The sequence below is a fragment of the Triturus cristatus genome, chromosome 9 (genome assembly GCF_964204655.1).
Source record: "Triturus cristatus chromosome 9, aTriCri1.1, whole genome shotgun sequence".
In the NCBI taxonomy this organism is placed as follows: domain Eukaryota; kingdom Metazoa; phylum Chordata; class Amphibia; order Caudata; family Salamandridae; genus Triturus; species Triturus cristatus.
The window spans coordinates 1,231,139,877-1,231,156,250 of record NC_140592.1 but is presented as its reverse complement, the minus strand read 5'-3'; the positions used below and the strand labels follow the sequence as shown (position 1 = coordinate 1,231,156,250).

The 16,374-nt window shown below is 44.6% G+C and overlaps 1 protein-coding gene across 2 annotated transcripts in view; it reads right to left on the bottom strand.

Moving 5' to 3' along the window:
• Nucleotides 1–10,799: 10,799 nt before the first annotated feature.
• Nucleotides 10,800–16,374, bottom strand: part of SCG5 (secretogranin V) — a 61,946-nt gene continuing 56,371 nt past the window's right edge. For both annotated transcript variants that reach the window (XM_085628100.1, XM_085628099.1), the window contains exon 6: nucleotides 10,800–11,082. In XM_085628100.1, the coding sequence (XP_085484226.1) occupies nucleotides 10,987–11,082 (96 nt within the window). In that variant the 3' untranslated portion in view covers nucleotides 10,800–10,986. The remainder of the gene's footprint in view (nucleotides 11,083–16,374) is intronic.

Below are 16,374 nucleotides of genomic sequence, written 5' to 3'. Positions count from 1 at the left end.
GGGCGCAAGCAAGGACAGCGTGCCCTACTCCACATAATGCGCTGCTCTCAGGGCAGCAACGACTCAAGCTGCCCGGAGAACAGGGCATTAGTGACTTACAGAGCAGCTGTTTGAATGAGCTGCTCCATCTCTCTCTGCGAAGGTGGAACCCGCCTGCAATTTAAAGAGGGGAAAGAGATCGCCCTGCAGACAGGTGCGTGCAGTAGTGACTGCGCTCACCAGCAGGGGATGTCTGGGGGGTCCATGGGAACCCCTTCCCCCCTTGAAGGGTTCGCACTCAGGGGACACACTGAATGTGCACCACCTTTTTTTTGCTGCACAGTCAGTGCACCTCCTCACTGCCCCTTTCCCTCTGTGCTCCCTCCATAATAGGGCGAGGGTGCAGAGGTAAAGGGTTTCCCTCATTAGACAATTGCAAAAGGTGATCAGCATCCCATACATTCAATTCATTATATAAACATCACAGTGAAACACAATTATTATGTAGGGCACAGACTCCTTTTCGATTTTTCAGCAAAATTTCCTTTATTTATATATTCTTATTTTTTTAAATAAAATTCCCTGTAGCTAACGCATTATGGGGCACATGCATCAATGCAAATTGCGGTCGCAAAAACCTGCCCCTTTGCAACCCCAATTTTTGCATTTTGGATGCATCATCCCAAATGCAAAAATCGCTATTTGAATAATCGTTAAATTTGCGATTACTTAAGTTGCAATTACATTTAGGGAATCGCAAATTGCGATTCCCTAAATGGAATGCAACAAAAAAATATATAGCGATTTCGCATTTAAGAAATGCAAATTAGGGTTCCTTGTGTATCTCGTACTTTGGAGTGCAGATTTGGTTCTCTCGTGGCCCCCCCCTCCCTCTCAGGTCTTCTTTTATTGACCGCCCTCGGGTGGTTGGGTGTTGACTCCCCCGGCTGGTGTTCGCCGTCCTTCATAAGTCGTTTCGCCTTGTTTGTTGTATTTTTGTATTTTTCTTTTTTGTTGTTATTTATATTAAAAGTGTGTATTCTGATTTTCCTTATGTGCAGTCTGATCTACTGTGATAGTGCGGAGCCCCTGTGGGCCAGTCATTGTTTTCTGATATGCTGGAACACTTCGACTACTAGCGGCCGGCCCTGGTGGTTGTAGGCCCGAGTTTGTAACCCTTTTTATGCACAATAAAATCTTTAAAAAAAAAAAAAAAAAAAAAGAAATGCAAATTACCATCAACTCAAAATTGATGGTAATTTGCAAGAACTTTGAAAAATGCACAAAAGTGCATTCTTCAAAGTTCTATGTTGCACACATACATGCCCTTGGAGCATGTGCGTGTGCATCATGTCTTTAAATTGCAATTTCAGGGAAGCATCAGGGTGTCCTTTTGGCACCCTTGAAATTGCATGCGCAATTTGCGAGTACCTATTTGGTACTCACAAATTGCGCTTACAATTCTCATTGATTCCTATGGGCCTCTAGGTCCATAGGAATGAATGGGAAGCAATTCCTTATTTGTGAGTCGCAATTTGCGATTCGCAAATAAGAAATGTGTAGGAATCGCATTTTTTTTGCAATTCCTACTTGCAGAAGGAATTGCATTTCCTAAATTGCGATTTCTTAAAAATCGCAATTTAGGAATCGCAATTCCTAACTTTGATGCATGTGGCCCTTTGTTCCTTAACTGAGACTTCTTCAGGGCTTTTCTTTCTTTTCCAAAATGTCATCACTCCCTCTTCGCAAGTATTTCACACACAAATAATGTCCAAGCCCATGTCGGCATCCAAACCCTTTGGATAGAAATTATAATTCCCCGACCACAACCAAATTCCCCATGCCTGGTGGGGTGGACACATGCTAATGAGGGCACACCTCCTGAAGATAGCGCTGGCGCTTTATGTGCACCGGAGCTATTTGTATTACAGAAGAGCGTGCACAAGCGTCTGCACCTTCTTCTGTAATACTACAGTGCCCCAGGTTTGCAGAACACGGGTGCACACATACATGGCGCCCCGGGACACCATTTGTAATACGGCCACTGGTATGTAAATGATGATGTCTTGTCTGCAGAGATGATTATTTATCTGTGATTCATTATTCAATGTATGTTTATTCTGATCTGGTGGAGGTGTAGCCTAACGGCCAGAGCTGCCAACATTGGACCTGGGGAACCAGGTTTGAATACCATGTTGGCTCAACATCCTGTGATTCTGGGCAAATCACTTAATTTCCCGTTCCAAAAAAATATAAAATTTCTGACCTTGTGTAACGTAATCTGGTGCTCACGCGAAGCGTTCGATGCTCTCGGGCTATAGTTTGCGCTACATAAAACTACAAAAAAAAACTCAGCCTTCCATTCTTCTGAGGTCTGTAAATTGAGTGACCATCAAACTGGGTGATAGTTACACCTGTTACTCGCAGAACTTCCAAATGGCAACACTGCAGCATTAAGTGTCATGTAAACACATCTACCTTTTAAAGCGCCAAGAGAGAGTTCCATGATTAGTGCCCGCTATACCAGCGGTGAAACCACATCAGGACAGTCCAGAGGCCAGGTGGATGCGTGCTTCCATGTCGCAGAGGGTCCGGTGCGTCTAAATCTGCAGAATCCCATCAGACGTCAGATTCCTGGAGGGGGGCAGGTGGGCGTTCAGCGTGGACTCCTCAGATCCCCCGATAAGTGCTTTGTTCAATCTCCATATGGTAAGCACATGGTGCGGGGCTTCACGCGAGCCAGCTACCAGTCAACATCAGGCAGCCCGGCCCATAAATAACCTCAGAGTTGATAAAATACGACCCCTTTCTCCCCAGGGGGGAATTAGGATAACTTGCAATGGAATTCCGGCTCATCCCTCAAACCCGGACAGCGCAGGCGCGTGCACGATCATTCAGTCTCAGTGGCACTCAATCCACTATTTACAATAATGGAGATATATGCATAGAGGGACTGAATGAGAAAGGGATTTGTTGAGGATCACACATTAGATCACGCCAGGAATCTAGGACTAGAACTCTCTCAGCTGCACAAGCAACGGCCTAACCACCAGGGCACATATTCCACATGGGTAGGAAGGGTCCAAGGGATGCTCTACTCACACTGCCTCAGGGCAGAGGTTGCGCCATTTAGAGAACAGAGAAAGAATGTGGCATGTGTGAGTGCTCACTCAGACATGGCAAGACTGCGGACTAAAGATACAGGGCCAGATTTACTAAGGACTTGGGTTTTTCTTTGCGTGACGCAAGTTGTCGCAGAGCAATGCAAATCCTTAACTGGGTTTTACTAAGCCACACAAAGCCACTTTGCGTGGTTTAGTAGATGCAAAGTAAAGCAAGTCCGCCACAGCACTGCCTTGCTCGACTTTGCATTGGGTAAGCGTTACATGGGTGGAGAGGGGGTGTTCCCATGCATCCATCTATGAATTGGGACTCAAACCTAGATTTACAAAGACTTGCAAACCTTGGTTTACGCCAAAATGCTGTACCTACCCGACAGGTGTAACAAGAAGAAATATCTTTATTTCTCCTTGTTAATTCCTCTTTCCTCGTGGTGCATTCAGCAGCACACATGGAAAGAGAAATATGCCTCCAAGGATTGTATGTGTGCACAAGGGTGTCCTTTCCTGCACTAAAACCATCCTGCCCGTAACGCAGACACCCTTGCACTATGGTGCAAGGGTGCTAGCGTTGGCGATAGGCAATGCACAGTGCACCAGAGCAAGGGGAGAGCAACAATGCTCAATATCTTTGTTAATATGGAGCATTTCTGTCTTCTCCCTTTCACAGTGCAGCGAGTCGCTTGCTGTGCTGCAGGAAAGAATGATAAATCTGCCCCCAGTTTCCTGGTTTTTGTTGCATTTTCTGCAAGAGAATAATATTATGTGTGTTTGCAGTTCACATGATGCATCAAATCTTCCCACCATATTTCCATGGTTTTGACAAACTTTAGATTGGCAGAGAAAAGGATATTGAGATGCCCAAGATCACACATATCAGCACACTGGCTGGGCATGCAGTCATCATGTTCTGAGGACTCCCTCATACCTGGTACTTCAAGCAATAACTGCGTGATTCTCGCATTGATGTGGTTCGACGCAGCAGCTGACATGGATAAAAAAAGATGTCTATGCACAGCAAGGAACTGGAGAAGCGAACACCAGAATCCATGACAAATAACTCTTCTTAATGTCTTCTCTTCCCACAACCACCTGGATTTCATCCAGCGGGAACTTCAAAATAGCCTGAGCCCTGAAGGTAAATATCCATTTCCTTCGAAAATTGATGGATATGGGAAATTTGCCATATCAAAGTAAAGCCATTCCCACTGATTTACTGCCGGAAGATCAGAAAAAAGATACAGCAGATGCATGTGGAATACAGAGAATGTATGTGCGCGTTTCCTGATGTGGCTATGGATCATATTAATCTCCCTGGCTGCGGAGCAGATGCCGCGCTACCCTTAGAAGTATCTGGACACAAAGCGTGAGTCCCTGCCCTGGTCTATTGCTCAATTTATCCACTGATTGACTCCTCTAATCAGGTCTCCAGCAGGTTTAACAACCAGTTTCAGGATCACGTAAAGTCCTTGACACTCCCACCAAAGTCACCCATAATATGAGACCAGACGCAGAGCCTCACCTACCAACTAATTTTTAGGAATGCCTTCTTGGTTGCAGAAAATAGAATCCCAGATCTCTCTCCCCACTTCCTTAGTTATTACACTCTGGATCTTTTTGTAACCATCAAAACAACTTCTTTTGTCCAGACTCTTTCTCTGCACTTCCATGATTTGCTGCTGCAGTGAAAGAAGGCTCAAAGACAGTGGAACAGGCCATTAAATAATGGAGTATCCACAGACCAGCTACTGCTGGCCACAGTCCTACACGTGGCCCTGAAAGGGTAAATTTGGCCTAGAATCTAATTGGAGACTGTGAAATGGCTGAACCAGGATAGATTGCGCAATGCCTCTGGAATCAACCCTATTGCTGGCCCATCTAACATCTACTCTGCAGGGCATCATCTGTCTACTGCATGTCCACTACCTCTGCATACCTTTGCATCATCTAAAATGTATTAATTTATTTTGGAATTTGTAAAGCGCTATCAATCATCCCCAAGGGGATATCACGGCGCTAAGAAGTACCAACTACTGCATCAGCAGGAGAGAGCTAGGGAAAAATGTGAAGAGCATTAGTCCAAAAAGAGGCAAGTTTTCAATGTTTTCCTTCACACTAAATAGTCCTCGGTACAACAGATATCCAGAGGGAGAGAATTCCAGCGAATTGCAGCCAAAACACGTCTGCTCTGGCCTTCTTAATCATATTTACTTTGGATAGGGCCAGATTGGATGATCTTAGATTCCTTGAGGGTGGATCAAATTCGACCCTCAGCCTAAGAAGCAGAGGGCTGGGTTCATGCAGCGCCTTGTGTGCATGATAAAGAAGCTTGAACTGAACCCTCTTACGTGTCGGTGACCAATGGAATGTTTAGTATGCGGAGCCTATCTATATCGTAGATCAGTTTTGCAGCAGTATTTCGAATCGTCTGGAGGCATGCAAACAAATAGCACGCCTAACCCATATACAGGGTGTTTCCATAATCCAAGCGGCTGACAATCATTGCCTGGATAACGGTCCGGCACCAATCGATCAGAATCCACCTAAACAGTTTCCTGAGAAGTTTTAGCACACCAAAGCCTTTGCCACAAGTGGACAGCACCTGATCTTGCATTGAAAGTGATTGGTCAATGATAATTCCTACGTTTGGTACTGGAGTGGTGCCAAGCGTGGAGGGCCTCCAAGAATTGTCCCAAATATATTCAGCGCCGCCAAACAAGAGGATCGCGTGTTTTTTTCTGCATTAAGTTTTAAACAATGCACCAACATCCAGCCGGGCACTTCCAAAAGACTCCCTGGCAGGTTATTCTTTGTATCTGTCTGTCACCAAAAGAGATGATCAGCTGGGTGTCATCAGCATAGGAGCATATATCGAAGCCCCACTTTTTAACCAGTGTGGCAAGGGGTGCGACGTATGCATTAAAAAGTGTGGGGCTCAAGGCAGGGCCCTGAGGTATGCTGCATTCTGAGCTGTGAGGGAGTGATCTAAATGTGTTTTTTTTCATTGTCAAGGTTAAATGGGAGGTTCGGGGCAGGATCAGCATTAGGGAAGGATTTAACAACAATACCAGCATTAAGAATTTGTGGGTCACATGCAATGCTTGCCACATTCAGGCATCCCTCTTTCACAGCATTGACCTCAGTTCCAGATCCCAACACATGATGACCTGTCAAAGTAAATTTGTATTAGCCGAAGTTCAATGTACGTTAAAAGCTCACCCCTCTCGGGCACTCTACCCCTCCATCTACGGTATGAACTGAACTGCATTAAATTCAGACCCGCGCTGAAGACGCACCAGTTTAGTCACTCCTTGTAGTAACACCACCTCACACCTGGAGGAAGCCGCGCCCTTGACTCAGAACCATCAGGGAACAGTCAACAAGCAACAGATCTTTACAAAGAACAAATAACATGAGAGCAGAGGGGATGGAAGATGGCAGTGGAGGAAGAAAGGATGGGACGATAGAGGAACATGATAGGCATCCTTGTATGAGTGCACGTCCAAGAGTTAAATAAAGGTGGAAATAGACCATTTTACAGCTCCATTTATTGTAAAAACACAAAATAAATATCAATAAACACCAATAAGATGGCCAAAAAATAAATATGGATAAATACAGATGGAAATGTCAAAAAAAGAAATACCATAAAACCATGAGCCCTATTTATAATGGAACCTCATCACTGTTTCATGCTATGGTCAGGGAGTGCTACTTTCACAAGCCTGAGGTCTAAGATTATAAGGGCCTCATGTTAGGGTGGTCTATGAAGGGAGATTCTTGAAAAATGTATGGATGTCCACCGAAGGCCCAGCCTCATTTAGAGGCAGGAGAATCCCATTGTTTCTGATGGATGCGCTTCCAGCGGCTCTACCATCAGGACCAACCTCTCTGCCTGATGTGGGTCGACAAGAGTAGCATCAGAAAGGTGGAAGGTTTGAGCGGCTCTTCCAATCAAGCAATGTGCAGCACAGTCTGGGGGCAAACTATTGTTCATAAACAAATCTTAGACAAAGAAAAAAAATGCGGACTGATTTGCCAAGCCTCAATGAGATGACAAATTAGATGGTATTGTTTGTTTTGTCCAAAATTGCTGGAGCAGTTTTGACAAATTATTGCAGAGTTAAGCAGTTACCCTTGTACCTCAGAGAAGGGAAAACAGTTGTCATCACCCCTGCACCCAAATGCACCATTGGAATATAGCTATATAGCCCACCGTAGGGGGCTTAACCGGCCATTAAGGCCATCTCCAGTGTTCGGCTCGGGCCTTTAACAACGGATCGGGCCTTTAATGGCTGGTATAGCCCAGCTACAGCGGGCTATCAAGCTATTAGAACATTCTACCCCATGAGGCAGAATGTTCCAATTAGAAAAACAAAGGCATCGGAGACTGAATGGTTGAAATCACCCTTGGCTCCAAAACCTTTGTTCACACAGCTTTTGCTGCGAATGTTCTACAGTTAACAACCACGCGGAGGGCCGGGCTGTTAGCTGTTGAACATTTACAGCAAGAGCTGTGAAAGGGGCTGAAGTCAGCCCCTGGTTTTCCCCGGCTTGGCTGAACTGCTTGTGTAGTTCATCCAAGCCAGGGAGACCCAAGAGCTGAGCAGCATTCTCCTCTCCCTCCTTCTGAAGCCCTAGTGACACTGAACAACAGGAGGAGGGAAGGGTGGAGGCTTGGGTCTTCTCCTGCATGGCCTCGGCCTTTCACTTTCCTCTGCCTGGTTAATATATTTTCGAGAGGCAGGGGAAAGAGAAAGGCAGAGGCTGTGTATTTGGATATTGAAATGTTGAAGGCAGCGGGACTACACCAGTTCATATAAGGATATGAACATTGGAATGTTGAGAGCTCCATTGAAGACTATGGAACAGCAGCGTTCTATATGACATGATATAATGTTCTAATATCCTTATAGCCCTTCTGCCTTGGGCTATACCTGTTGTTAAAGGCCCTCTCCCTAGTTATAGGCCCATGCTGCTATGGTGTGAGTGCCTTTAACAATTGGTATAGCCCTCAGCAGCGGGCTCTAAGGCTATATGAATACCGTCCCAGGATACGTCATTGCACCATGGCAACAGGGCAATGACATGGATTCTCTCACCAATTTGATGGATTGAATCCCAGGAATTACCTCTGGTGCTCTGGATCTCCAAATCCTAGGACATACCCTGGGTTTGCCGCCTGCTTTTCCATGCAGGGAGGGGGAAGGAGGGAATCCAAGGGCTGGGGTCTCTGACATGCAGTGGTACCTCTAGGTCAGGGGCCCTCAATCTGGGGGGTGAGCCTCTCTACGGGGGTCTCAAGTGATCCAGAGGGCCCAGACTCCGGCATAAAGAAGTATTATACTGATTACAATGGTTTGTTTTAAGCGAGCAGCAGTAAAGCGCTCTGTAATGGGCCATCACTAGCATCTTTTGTCATTTATATCATAGCTGGGAGTGTGTGTCCAGAGGGACGGGACTCCAAGTAGTCTTCAAACCCCCACCCCCATTTCCAGTAATCACGCTGTTGATACTTTAACGCGTTAGTAAGTCCTTCCTGACCAGAAGAGTATATTTGGCAATCATGTATTTGATTGCATTTTTTAACCAGAACAGAACTTAACTGCAATGTTGAAATCATTGTAGACATATCTAAACATTGCGACTATTATAGAATATTTGTGAAAAATTCTGAGGGGAGCCGATAATTCTTTAGGCTCTAGGCGGACCTGCAGGTCTAGCAGGCAAACATGGGGCACCATCACGGCCTGCCATATTCCTGCTATCCCATGTTACCAAAGGGAACTACCACCATTGGCGGTGGCGGGAGCCTGGCGGCAGGGGCGTAACACAGGCCCCCGCATCCCCCGCGGTGTGGGGGGGCCCGAGCTGCTGGGGGCCCCCTCAGCCCAGTACTAAGGTTTTAGAGCTCCGGATTAAATCCGGAGTGGGGGCCCCTCCATGTACCTTGCAGGGGGTCCCCCTGAGCTTTCGTTACGCCACTGCCTGGCGGGTGAAGGTAGGGATTAGGAATGAGCTGGCTGTATGCTTGGGGTTCCTGCTGCACCACTCCAGTGTATGTGGTTGTTTGTGGTCCATGTTCCTCCTTGTGTAAGGAATGCAGGTAAAACCCTTGTGTGCCTCTTTTTTAGTCTATAGTGAAATAGAAACAAGTACATCAATAGATAAGGTAACACACCTGTGCTCCTCGGAAGTGCCCAGTGGTGTAACATTGCCCCCTCAGCCCCTGCAGTGCGGGGGTCCCACAGCACCAGGGGCCCCCTCTGGCAGTCTGCACGGGTGGCAGGCCCCTGGCCTGGATACGAGGGGGGTCATGTACTTTTCATGACCCCCCCCCCTCAAGTTTCGTTATGCCACCGGTAGTGCCTGTGCATGTCCACCCCCCTGCAGCACGAACCTCTTGGCTGCCAGTTTACACTTCCCTGGTGTGGCTAACATGATTGATGCTATTCTGCTAGGGCAACATATGCATCCATAGGCATAAGATGTTCAAAATAGTATATATGGTTCATTAACGCAAAGCCTATACAGTTAGAATGAGCGCTCTAAGGTAATAAGTGAGCTGTATGCTCACTCTGCATTACTGACAGTGGTTCCAGTATACAAATGTGTACAAATGTATGTAAAATGTAGCAGTTTGTGGCTATCTATAATGTTCCCAGAATGATCCTTTATTATAGGCAGACATGCAGAACAAAAGAAGCAAGATCGTGACTATTTAGAAAGCAAACAATGTACCCAAAAAAATGTTCAACTTGAAGAAAACTGAGGAAGTTTGTAGACACTTTTGCTACACTGTCGTGCAACTTGTCTGTTTTCAAAACGAAATGTGCCAAAAAACATGTGCGACTTTAAAAAAAGTTGACGTTTACGGACCAATTTACCAATCTGTATTGCATTTTTAAAGGCAATTTTAAATAGTGTTGACCTAAGGCATGAAATGAAGAGACTAAAGCCCAGATTTACAAAGGTGTCCACCCAAAGGTACTGCACTGCGTTGTGTGACAGCGAGAGAGGAGGATAGCGCCATATCTACAGAAATATACCACTCTCCTCCCCTCGTCCTAGCTCCAGCACACAATCAAGCTGCCGAGCGCTACACACACACCTTGGTGCCATAGTGCAAGGGTGTGTGCGTGAGTCTAGCAAAGGTTTTGTACTCGAAAGGTTTTCTTCCAGTACAAAATACTACGACTAGACAAGTTTTAAAACTTTTCCTACTTTGTATGTGCGCTGCATGGTGCAGCACACACACGCAAGGTGGAAAAGAAAGGAGAAATGAAAGCATTTATCCTTTTAATGCCTGTTTTCCAGTAGCGTTATTCTTTTACGCAAAACCCTGTCTACTAATGTTACTAGAAGGATTTTGTGTCACAAAGCATGGGTGGTTGCATGGAAACCCCCATGCAACGCCCTCTTAACGCGAAGTAACGCTAAACGGCGTTATTTTGGAAATCCCCAAAAAGGTTGGGTTTGCATTAAAAAAGTAACACAAAACCTTTGTAAATCTTGGCCTAACTTCCCTACAAGCACACCGTTTCTTTGTGGCGGTGGTGCTCATGTACAGGTCTCCATTGCTTCTAGGGCCACGTCCGCACTCTACAAGTTCTCATACATACAAATCTACAAGGTGGCAGAGAACCTGTGCTCCAAAATCTGAAACCAGCACTGTAGTGAGACAATGAAAAAAGAACTTCAAACAGAAACAAACTAGATTTTATTGACTATGACAACATGATGGTGTGAACAGTGATTCGTTCCAGTCACAACTTCATAAATAATAGATGCAGCTGTCTCCACCAGGGGGTGCAATCAGGGGTCTATGCAGGCGCTATGGGGAGCTTGCCGAGGGGACTGCAGGTGCTGCCAACAGCCAAGGTCCATCTTACTCCTTGTCTTTCTCCTCCTCTGAAAAATGCGGCGCTGACTTCTTTGCTACCACGGTGTCGAGCCGCTGTCCTTGGAGGTATGGGTTAGTGCTCTAAATGCAAACAAAAATACTGTTAAACCACAACACCAAGGGCCATATGTACGAACGCATTTTTCCATAGACACAGAATGGGTAAAACCCTTTGACACATCTGGCCCTAAATCCGGCAAAGCGAAGACGTAAAGAAGCGAAGCAAGATCTAGGGGCCGTCAACAAGTATCACAATACCAGAGCCAGCAAAGCGAAGACAGGAAGGGAGATGTAGGGACCATCAACAAGTATAAAAACAGACAGAACTGTGTTGTTGGTCTAATGATAATCTTGGTATCAGCCCCATTGGGCATTCGGAGGGACTTATCGGCCCCACGTGGCTCCACATAAGAATTTAGGACATTTTGAAATCCAGAAAAAGCCAAAACACCTTCAAACTCTGTAGCACAAAGTCAAAGAGTTCCATGGGTTTCATTGTGTTTTTAATTGTGACTTCCAGCATTGATGCATGCAATCTGAAAGTAGCATGTGCCCATTTTCTTTCTCCATCACTGTGTCCATGGATCCTTTCTACCAGCCCCTGCCTAGACAGGAGTTAAAATAAACCCAGTGGCTGCTTTACCCTCCTGGTAAAATAAATAAAATGTGGATAAAAAATATTCCACATGGCCCCTCATCCGACTCCCATTCATTTAGCCTTGGAGGTCCCATACTGCCAAAAATGTTAAGCATAAAATTGTTTACAATTCCCAAAATGTAGAAAGACATTCAACATTAAATGGACATCCTCTTTACAAAAGATGAACCTACGGATAATGTAATTCAATTATTTAGCTTAGATAAGACTGGAAATTATTTGAAGTGTTATATCGACACTGGCAGACAAAGAAACAATGGATTATTTTAAGAACTTTGGACCACATGTATCAAGCAAAATTGTGATTGCAAACGCCGAAATTCACAGAATTTCGGCGTTTGCGATCTCAATTTTGCTAAGTGGTATGTATGAAGGCAAATCTGCGTACAAAATAAGGAATCACATAATTTGCTATTCCTTATTTTGCGATTGCATTTAAGGAATCGCAAATTTTGCGATTCCTTAAATGCAATGTAAGAAGCACCCAAAAAGTGCGATTTGGCCTTAAGGAATTGCAAATTACCACCAACTTCAAGTTGGTTGTAATTTGCGATATCTTTGAAAAATGCACTTTTTTGCATTTTCAAAGTGCAATGTGAATGGGCATGTATGTGCGCCACATGTGCATCCATGCTTATTTCAGGGGTACAACAGGGTGTCCTTTTGACACCCTTGAAATTGTATTCTCAATTTGCGATTCTCTAATTGCTAATCGCAAATTGAGAATGTCTTCCCATTCATTCCTATGGGCCTCGAGGCTCATAGGAATGAATGGGGAGGTATTCCTTAATTGCAAATCGCAATTTGAGATTCGCGATTAAGGAATATGTAGGATTCGCAAAATGTATTGCAAATCCTACATACATGGCATTTTGCGATTCTCAATTAGCGATTCGCAAAAAATCGCTATTTGAGAATAGCAAAAGAGGATTTTGATACATATGGCCCTATAATTATTAGTATGTGACAGATGATCAAAAATGATATGAAAAATCTGATCTGACTAAGAAGGAAGAATTAAAATCAATGGACTCATTATTTTAAAGAGTTTTGCGTAAACAAGTGATGTCTACATTCGATATATTTAGCAACAAATAAGTAACATAGATGATTTCTATGAGTTTATTCAAAATTAAGATTTCCTCTCTTAACCACAGATACAAGTCAGAACCCTTGAAAGTTGCCGGATACCTGGGGCATACTTTCATTTCTCTGGGTGTTCAGATTTGTTGGCAGCTAATGTCCACTGTGTGACTGTCACTTTAAATAGTAATAATAGCCCTATTTAGGATTTCAGTAACTTCAAATTAATACTCTCTTTTATAATTAAGTCTTTGATATTTTAACACATCAGTTGTGAAGCTAGATACCTAACGAGCTGTCATTAACATTGTTTTTGTTTCCTAAACTTGCTACAGGGCGGCGAACCATCCATTAGTTTTTATTTTTAATTTACATCTAGTAAAACTAAAATAATGCTTAATAAGCCTTTTAATCACATTTACATTTTGGATCCTGTTTATACTGCTTACGACTTGAGCAGTTTGATATATCGTAAAGGTTGTAATAACTATTCAATAAAAGTTTACTATTATTAGGTTTGGAGCCATATAAATCAGTAAAGCACCTTAAGTAATAGAAATAAAATTACTCCAGATTTCAGCCGAATACACTATCAGGTACATGCATCAACCATTTTTGCGAGTGCAAACGGTGTGAATCGCAAAAATCAGCCATTTACGCCCACCAAAAAGTGCATTTGCGATGCATCATGGTTCAAGGCACTTGCAATTTGAGATTTCGCAATTAATTGCGATTTCTCAAATTGTGATTTTAAGGAATAGCATTTTGCGATTCCTTAAATGCAATGCAAGAACCACTTTAAAATGGCGATTTCGCTACTAGGGGGCGCAAATTACCATGAAGTTGAACTTGATGGTAATTTGCAAAAACTTTGAAAAATGCATTAAAGTGCATTTTTCAAAGTTGTAGGTTACACACACACATGCCTTTGTGTGCGCAAAATGTGTGCACAGAGCAATGTCAGGGGTGCAACAGGGTGTCCTTTGGACACCCTTGAACCCTTGAAATTGCATGTGTAATTTGTAAGTACCTATTGGTACTCGCAAATTGCGCATGCAATCTCCCATTCATTCCTATGGGTCTGTAGGCCCACAGGAATGAATGGGAAGCCATTCCTTAATTGCGACTCGCAATTTGTGAGTCTCAATTGAGGAATGTTTAGGAATCTCTATTTTAATAGCGATACCTACATGCATAGGCTTTTGAGAGTCCTTAATTGCGATTCCTTAATGATCGCAGTTAAGGACTCGCAAAAGCTTTTCTTGATGCATGTGCCTGTAAATGTTCAAGGAATATAAAACACATTTTTTGGCCACTAGATGGCAGGATTCTGCCATCTATGTCAGATTATTACACAGGAATGCATCCCCGTCTTAAAGGGTCATTCAGGGAAAAGGAAACGAAAGAATTGCTCCTTACTCACTTCTGACTCACCAACGATCCTCGACTACAAGGCACCTAGAATTTCCATTTCTCTGATGATGTCTACCGCGTGTTTTGATCGCAGATTTTTAAAACTCATATTTGAGGTTTTATGTAGCAGACCACATTATTGTCGACACCAGATCGGTTACCACATATCGACACATAATAAAATTACAAACAATTGTGTTTTTTTGATATCTTGGGTAACTTTATTACTAATGTAGAAAGAAAGTGGTTTTTAAACTCATCTTTTGCTATTGCTGGCCTGGTTGAAGTATAGACCACAAACACATGCTGGATAAACAATGGGTCACCGTACAATATGGCCAAGAAAGCCACAAAGGGGTTCTGGAGACATTAAAAACCACAAGGCTGAGGGCAAAGCAGTTTTTAAATGTCACCGGAAATCCAAGCTGGTCATGCAGGACTACATTACACATTTCCTGTTATGTCGTTTTTTATTATGTTCATTTTGGGGGTAGTACATTGTTTTGACAATGGGCACCGATTGGAATAAAAATGTTTTGGTTTACCTTCGACAAGCAAGTTACTTCCCTTCAGTAATGCTCTTTCTGGTGGATACTCTATCTAACTGCAGATTCCTCACCTTTAGAACATCCTCGGGCACCAGAGGTGATCCAGATGTTTTTAAAGCCGTGCTCCTGCGTGCTGCGCAGCTCTGCGTTGACTTTGTTCCACTCCAGAAGTGACAGAGCGGAGCTGCATATAAGGGCACCCGTGAGCACTGACGTCAGTTTCTTGCTGGACTCTTTCCATGCTGTTGGACACGGGGCACAAAACAACTGAAGGTAACAATGTACAGAGGATAATTTGGGACCTTTTTAAATGGTAAAAGGAGACCGGTCCACAGAAAGGGGAGGGGGGGAGGGCAATGAGGACTCTGCAGTAGGTAGAATGTACAGCACAAAGAGCGTTACTGAAGGTAAGTAATGGATACTTCGAACTGCAAATTCCTCGCCTTTAGAACAGATACCAAAGCAGGACCAGGTGGGAGTCAGTGGAGAGGGCTCAGAGCAAAAAGTCCTGCACGACCGAACTGGCCAAATGCCCTTCCCATCGGGCGTAGCTGTCAAGGCAGTAGTGCTTCGTGAATGTGCGCACTGGCGCAGCCTGGCAGGTCTCAAGAACAGGCACTCTGCAGGCCAATACAGTGGTAGCAGCCTTGGCCCTGGTGGAAGGGGCCCTCATCCTTCCGGAGGCTGGTTTTTGTCCAATGCATGGCAGGTTTTAATGCAAGGACTATCCATTTTGAGAAAGTCCTTTCCTGCAGCTCCGTACCTTTCTTAGCCCCAGAGAACCCCACAGAGAGCTGATCATCCCCCCGATGGTCCTTGGTGTGATCGATGCACGGCTTAGGGCTCTTTTGGGCTCCAGTCAATGAAGTCTCTCCTCCCCTTTCAACGGGTGAGGCTGAGGGAAGAATGATGAGAGGGCGATGGAATGCCCAACGTGAACAGGAGTCACAACTTTGGCAAAAAGCCCACCCTGGTCCTCAACACTAGTTTGTCTGGAAAGAAAGTGGTGTCGGCGTACGCTCACTCATCTGACAAGCTGAGACGATCGCAGTGCAGAAAACAGATTTGGGAGTCAGAAGACATGGCGAGCAGCTATGCACTGACTCAAAGCGGATGCAGATCAGGAACAGTAAGATCCCACTGTGACATGACAAATGGTTTGCGATGGAACATGTGTGGCAAACTTAAATCAACCACAACAGGTGACTTTAATGAAGATGGTTGGTCCAGTAAATGCAAAAAAGCCTGAAAGGGCTGGCAAAAAAGGGATGACACCCATAACTTCAGATGATAGATTGAAAGCGACCAACTACAGCGACTCACTGTCCATGCATGGGGGTGTGGATTACACAGGCTCAGGTGCAGAACCCTTCCTTGATGCTGCAATCGAACATTCTCCCGAAGCGGCAGTCTGACCAGGCTATCAGCAAAGCTGCAGCATAGGGGGGCAATGCTGAGTGGTTTTCTTGTAACTCTTCCTGCAGCCTGTGGCACTCCTTCGAGCCTCAAAGATCTGCAGAGACTTCCAGTCATGTTACTGCCAGCGGATCTGCCCTCGGTGCCATCTGAGATCCTCGGGTGCTACATCGATACCGGCGCAGGAGGTGGATCCTCTGCAGAGTGACCCCAGCGTCCAAGCTGAATCCGCCCCAAACCCAATTGACATCACAC